This window comes from Mesoplodon bidens (assembly GCF_964165515.1).
Source record: "Mesoplodon bidens genome assembly, chromosome: 5".
Taxonomy (NCBI): domain Eukaryota; kingdom Metazoa; phylum Chordata; class Mammalia; order Artiodactyla; family Ziphiidae; genus Mesoplodon; species Mesoplodon bidens.
This window is the reverse complement of record NC_138161.1, coordinates 16627957-16650402: the sequence shown is the minus strand read 5'-3', so window position 1 is coordinate 16650402 and position 22446 is coordinate 16627957. Positions and strand designations below refer to the sequence as shown.

The 22446-nt window shown below is 38.5% G+C and overlaps 1 protein-coding gene across 2 annotated transcripts in view; it reads right to left on the bottom strand.

The window, feature by feature from the left end:
• The window catches only part of LTN1 (listerin E3 ubiquitin protein ligase 1), a 66902-nt gene that overhangs the window by 41655 nt on the left and 2801 nt on the right, over positions 1-22446 (bottom strand). For both annotated transcript variants that reach the window (XM_081234755.1, XM_081234756.1), the window contains exons 2-6: positions 19832-20035; positions 19243-19341; positions 18494-18724; positions 15437-15489; positions 14537-14717 (exon numbers count right to left, since the gene is read on the bottom strand). In XM_081234755.1, coding sequence (XP_081090881.1) covers positions 14537-14717; positions 15437-15489; positions 18494-18724; positions 19243-19341; positions 19832-20035 — 768 coding nt within the window. The remainder of the gene's footprint in view (positions 1-14536; positions 14718-15436; positions 15490-18493; positions 18725-19242; positions 19342-19831; positions 20036-22446) is intronic.

Here is a 22446-nt window from a genome sequence, read left to right as displayed (position 1 = left end):
GCGCAGCAATGAAGACCAAAAGCAGCCAAAAAATTAATTAATTAATAAATTTTAAAAAAATTTAGGAAAAGAAAAGCTAAACACAAATGATAAGAACAGGAGGAGGAGGAGCTTCAAGATGGCAGAGGAGTAAGACACGGAGATCACCTTCCTCCCCACAGATACACCAGAAATACATCTACATGTGGAACAACTCCTACAGAACACCTACTGAACGCTGGCAGAAGACATCAGACCTCCCAAAAGGCAAGAAACTCCCCACGTACCGGGTTAGGGCAAAAGAAAAAAGAATAAACAGAGACAAAAGAATAGGGACGGGACCTGCACCAGTAAGAGGGAGCTGTGAAGGAGGAAAGGTTTCCACACACTAGAAACCCATTCGTTGGTGGAGACAGCGGGTGGCGGAAGAGGGGAGCTTTGGAGCCATGGAGGAGAGCGCAGCCACAGGGGTGCGGAGGGCAAAGCGGAGAGATTCCCTCACAGAGGATCGGTGCCGACCGGCACTCACCAGCCCGAGAGGCTTGTCTGCTCATCCGCCGGGACAGGCGGGGCTGGGAGCTGAGGCTCGGGCTTCGGAGCTTAGATCCCAGGGAGAGGACTGGGGTTGGCGGCGTGAACACAGCCTGAAAGGGTTAGTGTGCCACGGCTAGCCGGGAGGGAGTCTGGGAAAAAGTCTGGACCTGCCGAAGAGGCAAGAGACATTTCCTTCCCTCTTTGTTTCCTGGTGCGCGAGGAGAGGGGATTAAGAGTGCTGCTTAAAGGAGCTCCAGAGACGGGCTTGAGCCACAGCTATCAGCGCAGACCCCAGAGATAAGCATGAGACGCTAAGGCTGCTGCTGCTGCCGCCACCAAGGAGCCTGTGTGCGAGCATAGGTCACTCTCCACACCACAGGAGACTGTGCCGCCCACCACTGCCAGGGTCCCGTGATCCAGGGACAACTTACCCGGGAGAATGCACAGCGCCTCAGGCTGGTGCAACGTCACGTTGGCCTCTGCCGCAGCAGGCTCGCCCAGCATCCATGCCCCTCCCTCCCCCCACTATGAGTGAGCCAGAGCCCCCGAATCAGCTGTTCCTTTAACCCTGTCCTGTCTGAGCGAAGAGCAGATGCCCTCAGGCGACCTACACGCAGAGGCAGGCCCAAATCCAAAGCTGAGCCCCGGTAGCTGTGCGAACAAAGAAGAGAAAGGGAAATCTCTCCCAGCAGCCTCAGGAGCAGTGGATTAAAGCTCCACAATCAACTTGATGTACCCTGCATCTGTGGAATACCTGAATAGACAACGAAGCATCCCAAATTGAGGAGGTGGACGTTGGGAGCAACGATATATATTTTTTTTCCCCTTTTTCTCTTTTCATGAGTGTATATGTGTATGCTTCCATGTGTGATTTTGTCTATATAGCTTTGCTTTTACCATTTGTGCTAGGGTTCTGTTTGTCCGTTTTTGTTTTTTTTTTTCTTAGTATAGTTTTTAGTGCTTGTTATCATTGGTGGATTTCTTTTTTGGTTTGGTTGCTCTCTTCTTTCTTTCCTTTTTTTTTTAATTACTTAAAAAGTTTTTTTAATAATTACTTTTTATTTTAATAACTTTATTTTATTTTATCTTCTTCTTTTTTTCTTTCTTTTTTTTCTCCCTTTTATTCTGAGCCGTGTGGAGGACAGGCTCTTGGTGCTCCAGCCAGACTTCAGGCCAGTGGCTCTGAGGTGGGAGAGCCGACTTCAGGACACTGGTCCACAAGAGACCTCCCAGCTCCACGTAATATCAAACGGCGAAAATCTCCCAGGGATCTCCATCTAAACACCAAGATCCAGCTCCACTCAACGACCAGCAAGCTACAGTGTTGGACACCCTATGCCAAACAACTAGCAAGATAGGAACATAACACCACCCATCAGCAGAGAGGCTGCCTAAAATCATAATAAGGTCACAGACACCCCAAAACACAACACCAGTCGTGGACCTGCCCACCAGAAAGACAAGATCCAGCCTCATCCACCAGAACACAGGCACCAGTCCCCTCCACCAGGAAGCCTACACAACCCACTGAACCAACCTTAGCCACTGAGGACAGACACCAAAAATAACTACGGGAACTACGAACCTGCAGCCTGCAAGAAGGAGAACCCCAAAACAGTAAGTCAAGCAAAATGAGAAGACAGAAAAACACACAGCAGATGAAGGGGCAAGGTAAAAACCCACCAGACCTAAAAAATGAAGAGAAAATGGGCAGTCTACCTGAAAAAGAATTCAGAATAATGATAGTAAAGATGACACAAAATCTTGGAAATAGAATGGAGAAAATATAAGAAATGTTTAACAAGGACCTAGAAGAACTAAAGAGCAAACAAACAGTGATGAACAACAGAATAAATGAAATTAAAAACTCTCTAGAAGGGATCAGTAGCAGAAAAACTGAGGCAAAAGAATGGATAAGTGACCTGGAAGACAAAACAGTGGAAATAACTACTGTAGAGCAGAATAAAGAAAAGAGAATGAAAAGAATTGAGGACACTATCAGAGACATCTGGGACAACAATAAACACACCAACATTCGAATTATAGGGGTACAAGAAGAAGAAGAGAAAAAGAAAGGGACTGAGAAAATATTTGAGGAGATTATAGTTGAAAACTTCCCTAATATGGGAAAGGAAATAGTTAATCAAGTCCAGGAAGCAGAGAGAGTCCCATACAGGATAAATCCAAGGAGAAACACGCCAAGACACATATTAATCAAACTATCAAAAATTAAATACAAAGAAAAAATATTAAAAGCAGCAAGGGAAAAATAACAAACAAGGGATTGAATCCATAAGATTAACAGCTGATCTTTCAGCAGAAACTCTGCAAGCCAGAAGAGAGTGGCAGGACATATTTAAAGTGATGAAGGAGAAAAACCTACAACCAAGATTACTCTACCCAGCAAGGATCTCATTCAGATTTGATGGAGAAATTAAAAGGTTTACAGACAAGCAAAAGCTAAGAGAATTCAGCATCACCAAATCAACTTTACAACAAATGCTAAAGGAACTTCTCTAGGCAAGAAACACAAGAGAAGGAAAACACCTACAATAACAAACCCAAAACAATTTGGATAATGGTAATAGGAACATACATATCAATAATTACCTTAAATGTAAATGGATTAAATGCTCCAACCAAAACACATAGACTGGCTGAATGGATACAAAAACAAGACCCATATATATGCTGTCTACAAGAGACCCACTTCAGACCTAGGGACACATACAGACTGAATGTGAGGGGATGGAAAAAGATATTCCATGCAAATGGAAATCAAAAGAAAGCTGGAGCAGCAATTCTCATATCAGACAAAATAGATTTTAAAACAAAGACTATTACAAGAGACAAAGAAGGACACTACATAATGATCAAGGGATCAATCCAGGAGTAAAATATAACAATTGTAAATATTTATGCACCCAACATAGCAGTACCTCAATACATAAGGCAAATACTAACAGCCATTAAAGGGGAAATTGACAGTAACACAATCATAGTAGGGGACTTTAACACCCCACATTCACCAATGGACAGATCATCCATAATGAAAATAAATAAGGAAACACAAGCTTTAAATGATACATTAAACAAGATGGACTTAATTGATCTTTATAGGACACTGCATCCAAAAACAACAGAATACACATTCTTCTCAAGTGCTCATGGAACATTCTGCAGGAGAGATCTTATCTTGGGTCACAAATCAAGCCTTGGTAAATTTAAGAAAATTGAAATCGTATTAAATAAGATTCTTTTCCGAAAACAATGCTATGAGACTAGATATAAATTACAGGAAAAAATCTGTAAAAAATACAAACACAAGGAGGCTAAACAATACACTACTTAATAACCAAGAGATCATTGAAGAAATGAAAGAGGAAATCAAAAAGTACGTAGAAACAAGTGAAAACGAAAACACGATGACCCAAAACCTATGGGATGCAGCAAAAGCAGTTCTAAGAGGGAAGTTTATAGCAATACAATCCTACCTTAAGAAACAAGAAACAGGGGCTTCCCTGGTGATGCAGTGGTTAAGTATCTGCCTGCCAATGCAGGGGACACGGGTTCAAGCCCTGGTCTGGGAATATCCCACATGCTGCAGAGCAACTAAGCTCGAGTGCCACAACTACTGAGCCTGCACGCCTAGAGCTGGTGCTCTGCAACAAGAGAAAACAGGACAATGAGAAGCCCGCACACCACAACGAAGAGTAGCTCCCGCTCAAGAGTAGCCCCACTCACTGCAACTAGAGAAAGCCCGTGCATAGCAACGAAGACCCAACACAGCCATAAATAAATAAATAAATAAATAAATAAATAAGTTTTTTAAAAAATGAAACAAGAAACATCTCAAATAAACAACCTAACCTTACACCTAAAGCAATTAGAGAAAGAATAACAAAAAAAACCCCAAAGTTAGCAGAAGGAAAGAATTCATAAAGAGCAGGTCAGAAATAAATGGAAAAGAAATGAAGGAAATGGTAGCAAAGATCAATAAACTAAAAGCTGGTTCTTTGAGCAGATAAATGAAATTGATAAACCATTAGCCAGACATCAAGAAAAAAAGGGCGAAGACTCAACTCAACAGAATTAGAAATGAAAAAGGAGAAGTAACAACTGACACTGCAGAAATACAAAGGATCATGAGAGATTACTACAAGCAACTCAATGCCAATAAAATGGACAACCTGGAAGAAATGGACAAATTCTTAGAAATGCACAACCTTCCGTGACTGAACCAGGAAGAAATAGAAAATATGAACAGACCAATCACCAGTGCTGAAACTGAAACTGTGACTAAGTCTTCCAACAGTGGCGCAGAGGTTAAGAATCTGCCTGCCAACGCAGGGGACACGGGTTAGAGCCCTGGTCTGGGAAGATCCCACATGCTGCGGAGCAAGTAAGCCCGTGAGCCACAACTACTGAGCCTGTGTGTCTGGAGCCTGTGCTCCACAACGGGAGAGGCTGCAACTGTGAGAAGCCCGTGCACCGCGATGAAGAGTGGCCCCCACTCGCCGCAACTGGAGAAAGCCCTTGTACAGAAACGAAGACCCAAAACAGCCAAAAATTAAAAAAAAAAAAAAAAAATCTTCCAACAAACAAAAGCCCAGGACCAGATGCCTTCACAGGCAAATTCTATCAAACATTTAGAGAAGAGCTAACACCTATCCTTCTCAAACTCTTCCAAAATACAGCAGAGGGAGGAACACTCCCAAACTCATTCTACAAGGCCACCATCACCCTGACACCAAAACCAGACAAAGATGTCACAAAGAAAGAAAACTGCAGGCCAATATCACTGATGAACATAGATGCAAAAATCCTCAACAAGGGCTTCCCTGGCGGCGCAGTGGTTGAGAGTCCGGCTGCCAATGCAGGGGACACGGGTTTGTGGCCCGTCTGGGAGGATTCCACATTCCGCGGAGTGGCTGGGCCCGAGAGCCATGGCCACTGGGCCTGCGCGTCCGGAGCCTGTGCTCCAAAAACGGGAGAGGCCACAACAGTGAGAGGCCTGCGTAACAGCAAAAAAAAAAAAAAAAAAAAAAACTCAACAAAATACTAGCAAACAGAATCCAACAGCACATTAATAGGATCATACACCATGATCAAGTGGGGTTTATCCCAGGAATGCAAGTATTCAATATATGCAAATCAATCAATGTGATACACCATATTAACAAATTGAAAGAGAAAAACCATATGATCATCTCAATAGATGCAGAGAAAACTTTCAACAAAATTCAACACCCATTTATGATAAAAACCCTGCAGAAAGTAAGCATAGAGGGAACTTTCCTCAAAATAATAAAGGCCATATATGACAAACCCGCGGCTAACGTCGTCCTCAATGGTGAAAAACTGAAACCATTTCCACTAAGATCGGGAACAAGACAAGGTTGCCCAGTCTCACCACTATTATTCAACATAGTTTTGGAAGTTTTAACCACAGCAATCAGAGAAGAAAAAGAAATAAAAGGAATCCAAATCGGAAAAGAAGAAGTAATGCGGTTACTGTTTGCAGATGACATGACACTGTACACAGAGAATCGTAAAGATGCTACCAGAAAACTACTAGGGCTGATCAATGAATTTGGCAAAGTAGCAAGGTACAAAATTAATGTAAAGAAATCTCTTGCATTCCTAAACACTAATGATGAAAAATCTGAAAGTGAAATCAAGAAAACACTCCCATTTACCATTGCAACAAAAAGAATAAAATCTAGGAATAAACCTACCTAGAGAGACAAAAGACCTGTATGCAGAAAATTATAAGGCACTGATGAAAGAAATTAAAGATCATACAAATAGATGAAGAGATATACCATGTTCTTGGATTGGAAGTATCAACACTGTGAAAATGACTATACTACCCAAAGCACTTTACAGATTCAATGCAATCCCTATCAAACTACCACTGGCATTTTTCACAGAACTAGAACAAGAAATTTTATAATTTGTATGGAAACACAAAAGGCCCTGAGTAGCTGAAGCAATCTTGAGAAAGAAAAATAGAGCTGGAGGAATCAGGCTCCCTGACTTCAGACTATACTATAAAGCTACAGTAATCAAGACAGTATGGTACTGGCACAAAAACAGAAAGATAGATCAATGGAACAGGATAGAAAGCCCAGAGATAAACCCATGCACATATGGTCACCTTATCTTTGATAAAGGAGGCAAGAATATACAATGGAGAAAAGACAACCTTTTCAATAAGTGGTGATGGGAAAACTGGACAGCTACATGTAAAAGAATGAAATTATAACACTCCCTAACACCATACACAAAAATAAACTCAAAATGGATTAAAGACCTAAGGCCAGACACTATCAAACTCTTAGAGGAGAACATAGGCAGAACACTCTATGACATAAATCACAGCAAGATCCTTTTTGACCCACCTCCTAGAGAAATGGAAATAAAAACAAAAAGAAACAGATGGGACCAAATGAAACTTCAAAGCTTTTGCACAGCAAAGGAAACCATAAACAAGACGAAAAGACAACCCTCAGAATGGGAGAAAATATTTGCAAATGAAGCAACTGACAAAGGATTAATCTCAAAAATTTACAAGCAGCTCATGCAGCTCAATATCAAAAAAACAAACAACCCAATCCAAAAATGGGCAGAAGACCTAAATAGACATTTCTCCAAAGAAGATATACAGATTGCCAAAAAAGACATGAAAGAATGCTCAACATCATTAATCATTAGAGAAACACAAATGAAAACTACAATGAGATATCATCTCACACCGATCAGAATGGCCATCATCAAAAAGTCTACAAACAATAAATGCTGGAGAGGGTGTGGAAAAAGGGAATCCTCTTGCACTGTTGGTGGGAATGTAAATTGATACAGCCACTATGGAGAACAGTATGGAGGCTCCTTAAAGAACTAAAAACAGAACTATCATATGACCCAGCAATGCCACTATTGGGCATATACCCTGGGAAAACCATAATTCAAAAAGAGTCATGTACCACAATGTTCATTGCAGCTCTATTTACAGCAGCCAGGATATGGAAGCAACCTAAGTGTCCATCAACAAATGAATGGATAAAGAAGATGTGGCACATATATACAATGGAATATTACTCAGCCATAAAAAGAAACGAAACTGAGCTATTTGTAATGAGGTGGATAGACCTAGAGTCTGTCATACAGAGTGAAGTAAGTCAGAAAGAGAAAGACAAATACCGTATGCTAACACATATATACGGAATTTAAAAAAAAATGCCATGAAGAACCTAGGGGTAAAACGGGAATAAAGACACGGACCTACTTGAGAATGGACTTGAGGATATGAGGAGGGGGAAGGGTAAGCTGTGACAAAGCGAAAGAGAGGCATGGACATATATACACTACCAAACGTAAGGTAGATAGATAGTGGGAAGCAGCCGCAGAGCACAGGGAGATCAGCTCGGTGCTTTGTGACCGCCTGGAGGGGTGGGATGGGGAGGGTGGGAGGGAGGGAGATGCATGAGGGAAGGGATGTGGGAACAGATGTGTATGTATGACTGATTCACTTTGTTGTAAAGCAGAAACTAATACAAAAAATGTAAAAAAAAAAAGATGTGGCACATATATACAATGGAATATTACTCAGCCATAAAAAGAAACGAAATTGAGTTATTTGTAGTGAGGTGGATGGACCTAGAGTGTGTCATATAGAGTGAAGTAAGTCAGAAAGAAAAAAACAAATACCGTATGCTAACACACATATATGGAATATTAAAAAAAAAAAGTTCTGAAGAACCTAGGCGCAAGACGGGAATAAAGACACAGACCTACTAGGCATGGACTTGAGGATATAGGGAAGGGGAAGGGGAAGCTGGGACAAAGTGAGAGAGTGGCATGGACATATATACACTACCAAACGTAAAATAGATAGCTAGTGGGAAGCAGCCGCATATCATAGGGAGATCAGCTTGGTGCTCTGTGACCACCTAGAGGGGTGGGATAGGGAGGGTGGGAGGGATGGAGATGCAAGAGGGAGGAGATATGGGGATATATGTATAGGTATAGCTGATTCACTGTGTTACAAAGCAGAAACTAACACAACATTGTAAAGCAATTATACTCCAATAAAGATGTTAAAAGAAAAACAATATATCAGAACAAATTTGGCAGAAATTATCAAAAGATTGTTGTAAATAATAAAAGGATTTAAAAAAAAAAAGAACAGGAGCTCAGAAGGGTTGCTGGATACAAAATTAACACACAAAATCATAGCATTCCTATACAACAGTAGAAACAAAATAGAAAATGGAATCAAAAAAGGAACCCCATTTCACAATAGTAACAAAAACCATGAAGTCATGTTCAGTATGGAGTATATTATAAAATATTATTCCAGGATTGTAAGGGCCTAATATAGGCTAAATAATTTTGAGAAAGAAGAACAAAGTTGAAGGGTTTCAGGACTTACCATAAAACAGTAATAATCAAGAAAGTGTGGTACTGGTGTAAAGACAGACATAAAATGTAACGGAGTAAGAGTTCAAAATGAAAATCTCATATGTTGAACTGAATTTTGCCAAAGGGGCCAGGGTGGTGGGGTGAGGAGGAGCTGGTAGTCTTTCAAGAAATGGATACCTATGTGAAAAAAATCTGACTCTCACCTTTATGCCATACACAAAAATTAACTCTAAATAAACCTAAACTATAAAACTTCTAGAGTAAAATATAAAAACATCTTTGCAACCTTCAAGTAGGCAAAGACTCCTTATATAAGAAATCAAAAGTATGAAGTGTAAAAAAAAAAATTGATAACTGGGACTTTAAAACACCTACTCTCCAAAAACCATGGAAAAAAGTGAAAAGGCAAGCCACAAACTATAATAAAACATTCATGATACTTTACCTGACAAAATACTTGTATCCAGAATAACTAAAGCATATTCATAACTCACAAATAAAAACCAAAAACCCAACTTAAAAATAGGCAGAAGAATATCAAGTAGTGACAGACTGATACATTGATCTTCCTGCAAAGAACAACTATAGACTCTGTGAACCCAACACAAAAAAACTATCCAAGGGCTCTGAAGACTGAAATACAAATTTTGGAGGGGGTATCATAACTTGGAGTATGCAATCACACCTACTGAGTTCCCATTTTGTGCAGTTTTGCCCTGAAGGTGGATGCAGTCACCACCACAGAGGCACTGGGGCAGCCACAACTGCAACAGAAAGCCTGACATCCCTCTGGTTGGAGGAAATTAAAGAACAAGGAAAAGGAGCCCAGGGTAACCAAGATGGCAAGAGAGTAGTAGGGAACTCCAGAAAGAAGAGAATCAAAGAAGAGAACCCCCACGTTCTGTGTTTAAACAGTCTAATAAATCTACAGCTGACACTTGAACCATGCCCACTGCAGGCATGAGAGTTTGTTGAGTCTAACCAAGTTGATTGCCCACTAACACAAAGACATCAATGCCCTTTGGAGCAATATAAAATAATCCTGTCTCCAAAACATAACATTCCAGGATACAATCTAAATATTTACGTCTAGGATGCAGTCTAAATATTTACGTGTAGGATACAATCTAAAATCCCTCAACATATGAAAGCCAAGAAAATGTGATCTCAGATGTTATTATCAGACATGTACTTTACAGCAGCTATTATAGCTATACTCATTAAGGTAAAGAAAAATATGCTAACCATGAATGAAAAAACAGGAAACAGATACATGTCATTATACATTTGTCCAAACCTATAGAATATACAACATCAACAGTGAACCTTAATGTAAATTATGGATTCTGGACGATAATGATGTATCAATGTAGGTTCATCAACTGTTTAAAAAAAAAAAAAAAACAGGTACCACTCTGGTGAGAGGATGTTGATAATGGGGGAAGCTATGTATGTGAGGGGCAGGAGATATATGGGAAACCTTGGTACTTTTTCCTCAATTTTGCTGTGAACCTAAAACTGCTCTTAAAATAAGTCTTAAAAAAGTAGAAAATTTCATCAAAGAAATAGAAAATACAAAAACCAAGTTGAAATTTTAGATATAAAAACTACAACATATTAAATTAAAAATGAGCAAAAGGGTTAAACAGACACCTCAAAAAAAGAGAAGATAGGGAATTCCTTGACAGTCCAGAGATTAGGACTCAGCACTTTCACTGCTGGTACCCTGGTTCAATCCCTGGTTGGGGAACTATGGTCCCGCAAGCCAAGTGGTGTGGCCAAATAATAAATAAATAAATAAATAAATAAATGAAAATACAAATGGCCTATAAAAACATTAAAAGATGTTCAATACCATTAGCCATCAGGGAAGTGCAAATTAAAACCATAATGTAAAGTCTCTACCCCAGAGGTCAGCAAACATTTTCTTTAAAGAGCCAGAAAACAAATATTTTAAGCTCTGCAAGCCATACAGACTGTGTTGCAACTACTTTGTTCTGCTATGTTAGCACAAAGCAGCCACATACAATACAGAAACGATTTACAAAAACAGGTCAGGTGTGCCAGATTTTGACCCATGAGCTGTAATTTGCCGATCCCCGATGCCACACCCAAGAGAATGACTTAAAACAACGGACAGTATTGAAGTAAAGATATGGAACTAAAAATCTCATACACTGCTGATTAAGAGTGTAAAATAGTATAACCACTTTGAAATACTGATACAAGCAACAACAAAGAATCTTAAAAACATTACGCTGAGCAAAAGAAGCCACATAGAGGGAATTCCCTGGTGGTCCAGTGGTTAGGACTCTGCACTCTCACTGGCAAGGGCCCATGTTCAATCCCTGGTTGGGAAACTAAAATGCCAAAAGCTATGCAGCACGTCAAGAAAAGAAAAGAAAAAAGGAAAGAAAAGAAGCCAGATACAGAGTAATATATGGCTCCATTTATATGAAAACCTAAAAAAGACAAATCGAATCTGTAGTGACAGAAAAGTAGATAAATAGTTGCCTAGGTTAAGGGAGAGGATGACTTGCAGGGACACAAGGAACCAATTTTGGGTGATAAAGGTGTTTTACTTCTTAACTGTAGTGGTTATGTGGGTATGTACATGAAGATGAGTGTATACATCTGTCAAATCTTAAACTGTAAGCTTAAAATGACTGCATTTTATTGTATGTAAATCATAACTTAATAAAATTTGTTTAAAAAGTTATTCTAGGATATTTTTTAAATACCTGAATAAATTGTGAGATAATTATAACATCAGGTTCAATAACCTAAAAACAGCAAGTCTCCCCAAATCATTCAGTGGAACCCCAATCAAAATTCCAGTTAGATTTTTTTTTGAAGAATTCAATAAATTTACTTAAATTTATACAGAAGAATAAAGTTCTAAAACAACTTAGTCTTGAAGATGAAGAAAAGAGTGCCTCACCTGAGCAATTATTAGGACATATCATAATGTCATTTTAACAGTGGTGCTCGCATAAGAAGAAAAAAAGACTAATAGATCAGAAGATAGAGTTTTGATAAAAACTCATGAACATATAGGAACTTAATATACCGTAATGGCAGGACCATAAATCAATAGGAAGAGAATGAACAGTTTAACTAGGTGATGTTAGGAAAAGTGGCTCACTGTACATGAAGAGAAATGTAACTAGATCTCCACTTAACACCACATAAAAAGGTGGGTTATTGATGGATTAAAAACTTCTTATAAAAGATAAAACTAAAGAGATTAAAAGATATAACTGTTAAGAAAGATGTAACTATTAAAAAAGGATATAGCTGTTTAAAAAGATATAACTATTAAATATAACAATATTTTTATGGCTTAAAAGTGAGAAAGGCCTTCATAAGGCAAAATCAGTGGTTTTGATTACATCAAAATTAAGATCTCTTTATAAAAGAGGACACATGAAAGGTGACAGAATGGGAGATTATTTACAATGCCTAAAAATGACAAAAGGACTAATATTTAAAATATACAAGGAACTCCAGTAAAATAAGAAAAAGAGAACTCCAATAGAAAAAAAGGGGTGAAGGATATGAATAAGTAGTTTACAGAGGAAACATAAAAATCTAAAAAGCTTATGAAGAGATGTTAAAAGTCACTAGTTAGCAGAGTAATTAAAATTAAAGAAAGGTATCATTTGAACTCCTAATTAGACTACTGAAAAATAGGAAGTGGAATGATGCCCGGTCCTGGCTACAGTATAAGGATATATAGTAGTCATCATGTATTGATAGTTGAGCCTAGACTAATGCAGCCAGTCAGGTAAGCAATCTGGCACTACTTCAGAAAATTAAGTACGCCTATACTCTTTGACTCAGCAATTCAGAAATTAAGAGAATTTCAGAAAAAGAAATTCTCACAGATCTGGGGATACATGAATGAAGATGCTCACTGCTGCCTTATTTGTGAGAGCAGGGAGTCGAAGGCAATCAAGGTGTCTATCACTGGGGGAATGAACAGGTAAAATGGAATGTATGCAAACTTCTGAGTACTACACATCAGTTAGAAGCCATGGGTCAGATATACATACAGGAATGTAATGCATTTAAATATCTTAGTACTTTTTAAAAAACTACTGGGACTTCCCTGGTGGTACAGTGGGTAAGACTCCGTGCTCCCAATGGAGGGGGCCTGGGTTTGATCCTTGGTCGGGGAACTAGATCCTGCATGTATGCCACAACTAAGAGCTCGCACGCCACAACTAAAAGACCCTGCGAGCTTGGGACTTCCCTGGTGGTGCAGTGGTTAAGAATCTGCCTGCCAATGCAGGCGACACAGGTTCGAGCCCTCGCCCAGGAAGATCCCACATGCTGCAGAGCAACTAAGCCCATGCGCCACAACTACTGAGCCTGTGCTCTAGAGCCTGCGAGCCACAACTACTGAAGCCTTCGCACCTACAGTGCAAGGAAGAGTGGTCCCCACTCGCCACAACTAGAGAAAGCCCACGCGCAGCAAAGAAAACCCAACACGGCCAAAAATAATAATTAATTAATTAAAAAAAAAAAAAAAAGATCCCGCATGCCGCAACTAAGACCCGTCGCAGCCTAAATAAATAAATAAATAAATAAATAAATATATATATATTTCTTTAAATAAACAAACAAGAAGTACATGTATAAAATTTAAGGGGTTCCCTGGTGGCACAGTGGTTGAGAGTCCACCTGCCGATGCAGGGGACACGGGTTCGTGCCCTGGTCCGGGAAGATCCCACATGCCGCGGAGGGGGTGGGCCCGTGAGCCAGTGTGTCCGGAGCCTGTGCTCCACAACAGGAGAGGCCACAACAGTGAGAGGCCCGCATACCACAAAAAAAAAAAAAAAAAAAAAAACACTACTAAGTAAAAAGCAATAAATGGGATGAAATATAACACAGCATCATTAGTATCATTTATGTAATTAAAAACACATGCAAAAAGGCTGTGACATGCCTAATAGAGAAAATTAGATAAACTTCATTCAGGCATGATGTCTAGTGCTGTGGTGTGGGAATTCAAAGTTAGTGAATCAACAATATATATTAAATAAGGTGTCTTTAAACAGACACACATAAAACAAGGTTATGTACTGACCAACTGTCAAAAATGTCATGACAAGAGACTAACAGGAGCCTAAGCCTGCATTTCCCCTAAGAGCGATGCTTCGGTGTTCACTAATTCAGCGTCCGTGGACTTCACAGAATATAATCACAGTAAGTAATGAGAATCGACTGCACAGACGAAAGCACATACAGTAATCACACTTAGAACGGGCAGCTGGTGGAGGTGGAAAATGGAGACAGACAGACAAAAGGGAAAAAATAAATACATTAAAAGGAAGAGACTTGCACACACCCAGCAGTTTTAAGGTGCCATGAACAGAGGAAGATGATGATTCAACTCTGAATCGGAGGTCCAAACAACTAAATAAAAAAATGAAAATACAAGAACATTCTAGTAAGAGAGGTGATTCAGTCTCACCACAAAAAAATTGTCTGCAGAACTTTAAACAATAAACATGAAGCCTAAATAAAAAATAATAAGATCAGGGGAGAAAAAGGAATCAGAGGAATGTCTTAAAATAAAAAAAGATTAAGATACCTGAGGTATACTGTGTTTTCCATACTTCCAAAACTTGTTCTGTGATAAAAGAGACTTAAATTTCTCCTCCAGAGAATCAAGCTCATTATCAGGTAGGAGGCAAAGCAACTTTTTCAATGCCAATAAGGAACAAGTTACAACCCGATAGAATTTAGCTTCTCTCTCTTCCTCTGGAATAGTTCTTGATGGAAAAAGAAAATAAATACATATAAGGATTGAGAATAAGACAAACTACATATTCAGCACTTCTATTTTAAATGTTTTATCATTGAATATCTACCAAAGTTGCTTTATCTCTATATTCATTCTCCCTGTGCCAAACCCCCGCAAAATGCCAATATACATAGAATTTTAATCACATATTATTCAAATAATAAAAGGTGAAAGTAAATTAAGAGTTGTGGCTTGAAATAAGTGTGCATGTACACTGCTCTCAGTAGCAGTTAATTGGATGATTAGAGAATAAATAACACTGCATCTAAGAGTCCTTTCCCTTACAGACTCTTAATAGTTTGATTAGAACACAAGAGTAAAAAGTAAATGGAACATCTTACTATTCTTACAATAGAACTATTCATAGTTCTTCAACTATTTCATCCAGACCTTAAAATGGTTCCTGCTATGACTGTCAAATGGCAAATGTGGAAAAAACCTAAAAAACATCTCTTTGTAAAAGAACCAAACACATGCGCTCCCAGATAATTCAAGTTAAATAGCGGGACAACTTGCAGGTAAAAGCACTTAAAACAGCACCTGGCAAATAGCACTATATTAAGTATTTTCACATCAACATTTACCATCCCTTTTTTAAAAAATGTCACATTGAAATTATCATCTTATTACCTATGAGTGAAACACAGTTTCACTTAACCTGAGTTACACAGAAACAATACAACTTACTGTGGGTCACTGAGTGTATCAGGTGTTTCTTTTATAAGGTGATCCTGCAGCACCTATAGAGGGGGAAAAATGCCATAGCCTTGAGATTTTATTGAATTGTCAGTGGTGAAGAGACAGAACATAAACTTCATGTTAACTAAAAGTTTTTATCTCCTTTCTCACAAAAGTAGCAAAATTAAGTAGCAAAATTAAAAGGTTTGAATTTTACCAATTTTTTTCCCCCGTCAATCTCCAAGGCTGGCACCTGCTGGGGTAAAGAAAGATAAGGTACTTCTTCCAAACACCTCCAGTTTCCACTGAGAGGAATTTTCCCTTAAATACTCCTGGCCTTTTGCTTCTCCATTCCTCTTGCACACAGCAGTGAAGTGAATGGGATGTCCGATTAGTAAGTTTGGGAGTGAATTAGGCTCTGCTTTCCTCGCCCCTCTTTTTTTTTTTTTTTTTTTTTTTTTTGCTGTACGCGGGCCTCTCACTGTTGCGGCCTCTCCCGCTGTGGAGCACAGGCTCCGGACATGCAGGCTCAGCAGCCATGGCTCACAGGCCCAGCCGCTCTATGGCATGTGGGATCTTCCCGGACCGGGGCACGAACCCGTGTCCCCTGCATCGGCAGGCGGACTCTCAACCACCACGCCACCAGGGAAGCCCTCCTCGCCCCTCTTTTCTGAGCACCTCCCTGCTCACAGAGAACAACATTGTGCTCTGCTCCATCATGGAGGAAGGTTCAAGGTTCCATTTGAAATGCTGAGTAAGTCTGCTTACTTCTGGGGGACAGTACTAGCAAGTCCACTGTTCCAGTATCAATTTTATCAGCAATAATAATAACCAACATTTACTGAGTTTTTCCATTTACCATGTATTGCTTTGAGCACATTCCATGCGTTAACGAAATCCTCAAAACAACTCGATGAAGTACAAGTTAATTCCTACTTTAACAGATGAGGAAATGGAAGCACAGAAACTTGCCCATGGTCAAACACCCCAACTAATGGCAGAGTGGACTACAGCCCAGTGGTATGACCCAGAGCCCATGTTCTCTTATAGACACTATGACATTTTGATCTCATTTGCCTAACTCCTCTCTAATAAATTTGTTTTGAACTTAGGAAAGTTCAAACCCAATACCTGTATATCTGTGACACAGCCAACTAAAAGTAAAATAACGGAGGAAATAATCCACATATCCAATGATCAGTTACCCATCCATAATAAAACCAAGAACAAAAAACCAAATAAACAAAACTATGAATAGCCAAATTAATTATCTCAAAATCCATTTTCTGAAACTCTTAAGTGTCCAAATGCATGATACTTCACTCATAACATTCATTACTTGATATTTTAAAGAAACCAATGATATTTAATTTACAGTTGGGATAAAGAACTCCCTTTGAGAGTATGATTAAACCTACAAACCCTAGGGAATTCCCTGGCAGTCCAGTGGCTCGGACTCAGCGCTTTCAAGGCTGGGGCCCCAGTTCAATCCCTGGTCCGGGAACTAAGATCCTACAAGATGCACGGTGCGGCCAAAAAAAATCACACAACTACAAACCATCACCCTAGAAAAACAACTCTGGTACAACAGAAAAATAAAGAATGTAAGAACCAAGAACTTAAAGGGGGAACTAGAATGCGTGTGCGTGTGCGTGCGCGTGCGTGTGCGTGTGTGTGTGTGTGTGTGGAGAGAGATGTTGGGTGAACAGATCAGATAGGTAAGAAGGGACCACATCATGCAGAGCCTTGTAGGCCAAGATAAGAAATCTGGACTTGTAAGTATAATGGGAAGCCACAGAAAGGTCGACTAACTGAAAGGAGGGAAGCAGGGAGAAAACAAGGGAGTCGAGGAGGGAAGGTGTTTAAGTAGGATTATACATAGGGTGCTATGGAAATATACTAAATAAAGAAATAAATGCAAGCATTATCTTTTTTTAAAAAGTTTTTACTTCTCCTCAATGGACTCACAGTCCATCTATTTTTATTTCTTGGTATAATACTAACAAATTGGTATCTAGTTTTTTCCAGTCCGTATATCAGGAATAGCAAATAAGGAGAGAAAAAATGAGGAAGGACAGTATTGTGTACAAACTAAAAGCCACAAAAGTTATGGCTGATATCGGTCTGGCAAAACTGCTGGCCAAGTGTTGGAGAAATGTGTATCTGTTAATGGAAGTACAAATTTGTATGGCCCTTTGAAGGGCAGTTTATCCATATCTATAAAAAATTTAAACCCTTTGACCCAACATATAGTTACTAGAAGTCTGGTAACTCCCACTCCTACAGGGTATAAAGAAATCTATTCAAGAATGTTCACTGAGGCACAGTGTTTGTTATAAAAAACTGGGTAAATAAATATTTAAAAAAATAATAAATAAATAACACTATTCTTAAAAAAAAAACTGGGGAAGAATCCCAAATGTGTATTAAAATGAAAGAAGTTAAATAAACTGTTGTATATCTATATATACAAAGGAATACCAGGATGAAACAGATCTGTATACACGTATTGATTTGGAAATATGGGGAAAAAAAGTTTAGATTTTTTTTTTTTGCTGTACGCGGGCCTCTCACTGTTGTGGCCTCTCCCGTTGCGGACCACAGGCTCTGGACGCGCAGGCTCAGCGGCCATGGCTCACGGGCCTAGCCGCTCCGCGGCATGTGGGATCTTCCCGGACCCGGGCACGAACCCGTGTCGCCTGCATCGGCAGGCGGACTCTCAAACACTGCGCCACCAGGGAAGCCCCTAGATTTGATTTTTAGATGTATTCTTTTTTTAGATTATACATTACAAAGCACATATCTAAATTTTTTTAGATACAGTAAATTAAAACAAACAGGGAAAACTTAAATCATTTAGAAAGATCCAATCCAAAAAGTCAATTATGTTTAAAAAGCCAAAATGATCAACTTTGATAAACACCATTTAAAAAACGCAATCTTCCACTGAAAAATATTTCACTTCTCATACCCTCACAATGCTAGGTAAAAGAGCTGCCTTTTTAATATGCCTTATATCCCTTAAATACTTTAAAAAATACATACAGGATGGTTCCAAAGACTTACACTTGTAATTTCATCCTTACAAAATGCTATGGCTTCAGGTTGCTTGCTTGGAGGGAAAGCTGCTTCAAAGGCATCTTTTGCTGCAGATGCAGCTGGTGTGTAAGTATCACACTGAGCCATTAGCCAATAGCCCATTAAACTTTTTAAGTAAGGAGCCAAGTGTTTCTTAACTTTAAGGATAAGTTTTTCAAAAGCTTGCTGTGTGGCTTCTCGAACCCGGCGGTCATGATCCTATTGAAAATATAATATGGTTTAAAACAGCTCTAACCCATAAAAATAAATACTGACATTTCTGGGTACGTGATGAAGACCCATTAATAAGAATTCACCTATGCACAAAGCTAAACTAAAATCAATCATTATATTAAAAAACTGATTAATTTTTCCTTTTCCCAATGAGATAAAAATGACTGTATTCAAGACAGAGTCAGGGCTAAGCCTGGAATAAATAAGCAATTCATTCTCATTCTTCTGCAGCAAGTATACGAAGAAATTACGTTGTCAAAATTTACTATGACTTAAAAGTATCTAGGTAATTCTATAGTAAGGACTTAACAGACTCCTTTTTACAACCCAACATGATCCAATCTGCATAATAATATTGACATAACATTCCATAACCCTCACCAAAAATGAATCATATAAATTTGACAGTCCCCACAACTTCAACCAAAAACAAAAATAAAAAACACAAAAAACAAAACAAAAAAACCACAACAGAAATAAACTAGTCAAGTCTTAATACTTACTAGTGAAATTTTGCAGAAAATTCTTGGCCAATATGGAAGAACTCCTTTTACAGTTTCCGTGTCTCTCTCTGTACACATGGTTCCAAATTCCTGCATAGCCTAAAATAAATTATTAAAATCGTTAAGGATCAACAGCCATAATATTGGCTGTTGATTATATTTATGCTGTTCTAGAAGCTTAGTCTATTTTATGTAACGTGAGAATACACTATCCCTGTTTGTGCCATATGGGACTAATCTGAAGAGTTCCTTTATAGGTTACTATGGTAGAAACTTTTCAGTTGTTTTAAAAAATATATAAAATGTACACAAACAAAAAAAAAACATTTAAAATTATAGAGTCAAAATTACATTACTTAATAGGAAAAACTGTAAAGCCAGAAGTCCAAAGTGATTCTAAAAAGTGCAGAACAACAAACTAACTTATAACCCAGAAGATAAGTATAACCTAAAGTCTGTGTCAGAAAAAATTACAATTGTAAAAGTACTTATTAGTGATGATTCCTCATTCTTCTTTACATAAAATATGCCAATGACATTTTAACAAAAAGATTTTCTTGATCATTTTAATGAAAACAGTAAAACTTGCTTTTAGTTTTGTCGTGACATCTTTCTTTGAAAGTTTCCGCAGCACCATTCGGAAATCAGAATCCACAAGACTGTCTATTTCTTCAGCTCCTTGAATAGCAGGAACATAGCCTAGGTCACTGTGAAATGTTCCAAAACCAATAAATCCAGGCACTGTTCCCTGTTCCTTGGCAAGGAGTTCTGCAGCTCGGCCACTGTTTGAAGGCTGGTAAGAAAGTAAGGAGAAAAAAAGTCAGAGTCAAGGAAGAGTTCAAAATTTAACTTTGAGTTCTTTGGAGTAATTACTTGACAATTCCCACAATGAAGCAAACTTCTATTTGAGGACTTTTCCCCTCTAGCCTATGCATCTATTGCAATGTTCGCCAAAGATAAATATTTTTGTCACCAAGAACTTAACAATAATGATCCTAGGAACTATTTCCTAGTTTCCTAAACATCAGAACCATGTTTTTAAAGTTGCAATTACAAGCCATTAGAGCCTCATGATATCAACTTAATGGGCCATGGCAACATTTTAAAGAAACAGGACAAAATTTTAAAAATCAGAATGCATCACATATGGTAAGAATAAGTACTATTTTATGAAATTTTTTATTTCCAACTTTTGTATAAATAGTATGTATACACACATATGTATACTGTGTAGTGGTGAAAAATTAACCCAAAAATGGATATCTCTTCATTCATCCACTCATTCAACAAATATTTATTAAGCAACTACCCTAGGACAAGTCTAATGATAGCAACTTCTAGACCAGGAGTTCCTTGTGGGCAGACACACTCATTTCCACATACCCGAAGCCTAACCAAATCTCTCTGGGCTAAAATGGTTACAAATTACATTAGTATGTACATAAAAATCAATACCATGATCAGGATATAAGATACACTCCTTTGCTTTGAAACACAGTCAGTGGCTTGATTGATACACAATATAGTAGCTTCCAGTACTAAAAATTAAAGGATTCTTTGTGACAAAGAAAGAAAATACTTGAACTGTTGAAAAAAATTAATGTATTCATTGTCATCTAATAGGAAAATGCCTCAGTTCAATGTCCAGGATGACATCACAACCCATCTAAACTCATCTATTTCTTATTACTCCGTAAGAATGTCTGAAAATCCAAATGTGTGATTCAGTTTGTTCATACCTAGCAAAACTGTGCTTGGGAAAATCATTTATCAAGGAATAATAATCTGTACTACTTTCTAAACTGAAATGAGTGACCAGAAATGAAAATGATGGACTAGATATTTTTTCAAAACAGTGGCACTTGGCCTAACTTCAAAAAAGGTTCTCTATTTTAAAACTTGATTAAAATGAACTAACAGTATTCAGTTTACCTTCTCAATATTGATACATGAATAAAGAGCTACAAAGGAAGTTAGTGAATTATAATTCTGAAAACTATGATGACATTAAGAGATTGGAATTTTACCTATAATCTCATGTGTAAACAGTTTTATTATGAAACAGAATAATGAAATAGTATAAAAAGCTAAAAGCTAAAGGAGTCAAGGCTGAATTCTGAACTGACCTTTAGACCAGAGCTGACAGTGATACCTAGGTACAGAAAAGGTATCAGATGACCAGTTTCACAGAAACAAATTATTTTCAACTAATTGTATCTTTTTTTCAACGTCTACTTTGAAGTTAAAATGTAGTTACTGTTTCTTGTTACTTTCTCAACTGTACGTTATATGCTCATACCCACAGTTCAAAAATTAAGAACCTCGATACGGGGCTTCCCTGGTGGCGCAGTGGTTGAGAGTCCGCCTGCCAATGCAGGGGACACAGGTTCGTGCCCCAGTCCGGGAAGATCCCACATGCTGCGGAGTGGCTAGGCCCGTGAGCCATGGCCGCTGAGCCTGCGCATCCGGAGCCTGTGCTCCGCAATGGGAGAGGCCACAGCAGTGAGAGGCCCACATACCGCAAAAAAAAAAAAAAAAAAAAGAACCTCGATACTATTTCTGGCAGTTAATTTTCTTACACTACACCTACTTCATTCTTTTGTGCCTGGCTTCTAGAGGTATAATATTTGAGGTGGCAATCCTGAATCTACAGTTTAAAGACCAAATTCAGGAAGCTTTCGGGACCTTTCACCATCTGGCCTCGACCTCTCCAGTCATCTTTCTAACATTTTTTTTCTTCCCTTGTCCCACTTCCTCCTCCCTGTGCTCCCTTTTGTTCCCACTATTTATGTTCTAGTTCCAAACTCAATACAAAGTTCCCCGAATATGTCATGCCTTTTCACAATATGGTCTTTTTATTCATTTTTTTCAAACAGCAAACACGTTTCTTTTTTTAAAATTTTTTATTGGAGTATAGCTGATTTACAATGTTGTGTTAGTTTCAGGTGTACAGCAAAGTGAATCAATTATACATATACATATACATATATCCACTTTTTTTTTTTTTTAGATTCTTTTCCCATACAGGCCATTACAGAGTATTTGAGTAGAGTTCCTTGTGCTACACAGCATGTTCTTATTAGTTATCCACAATTTGGTCTTTGTGTAATCTTTTCTCTCCCTGACAAACTCCCACTTATCCCTGAAAACACATTCATGTGTTCAACATTTGCCTCTCCGGTCAATCACCATTCTCTTCTGTTC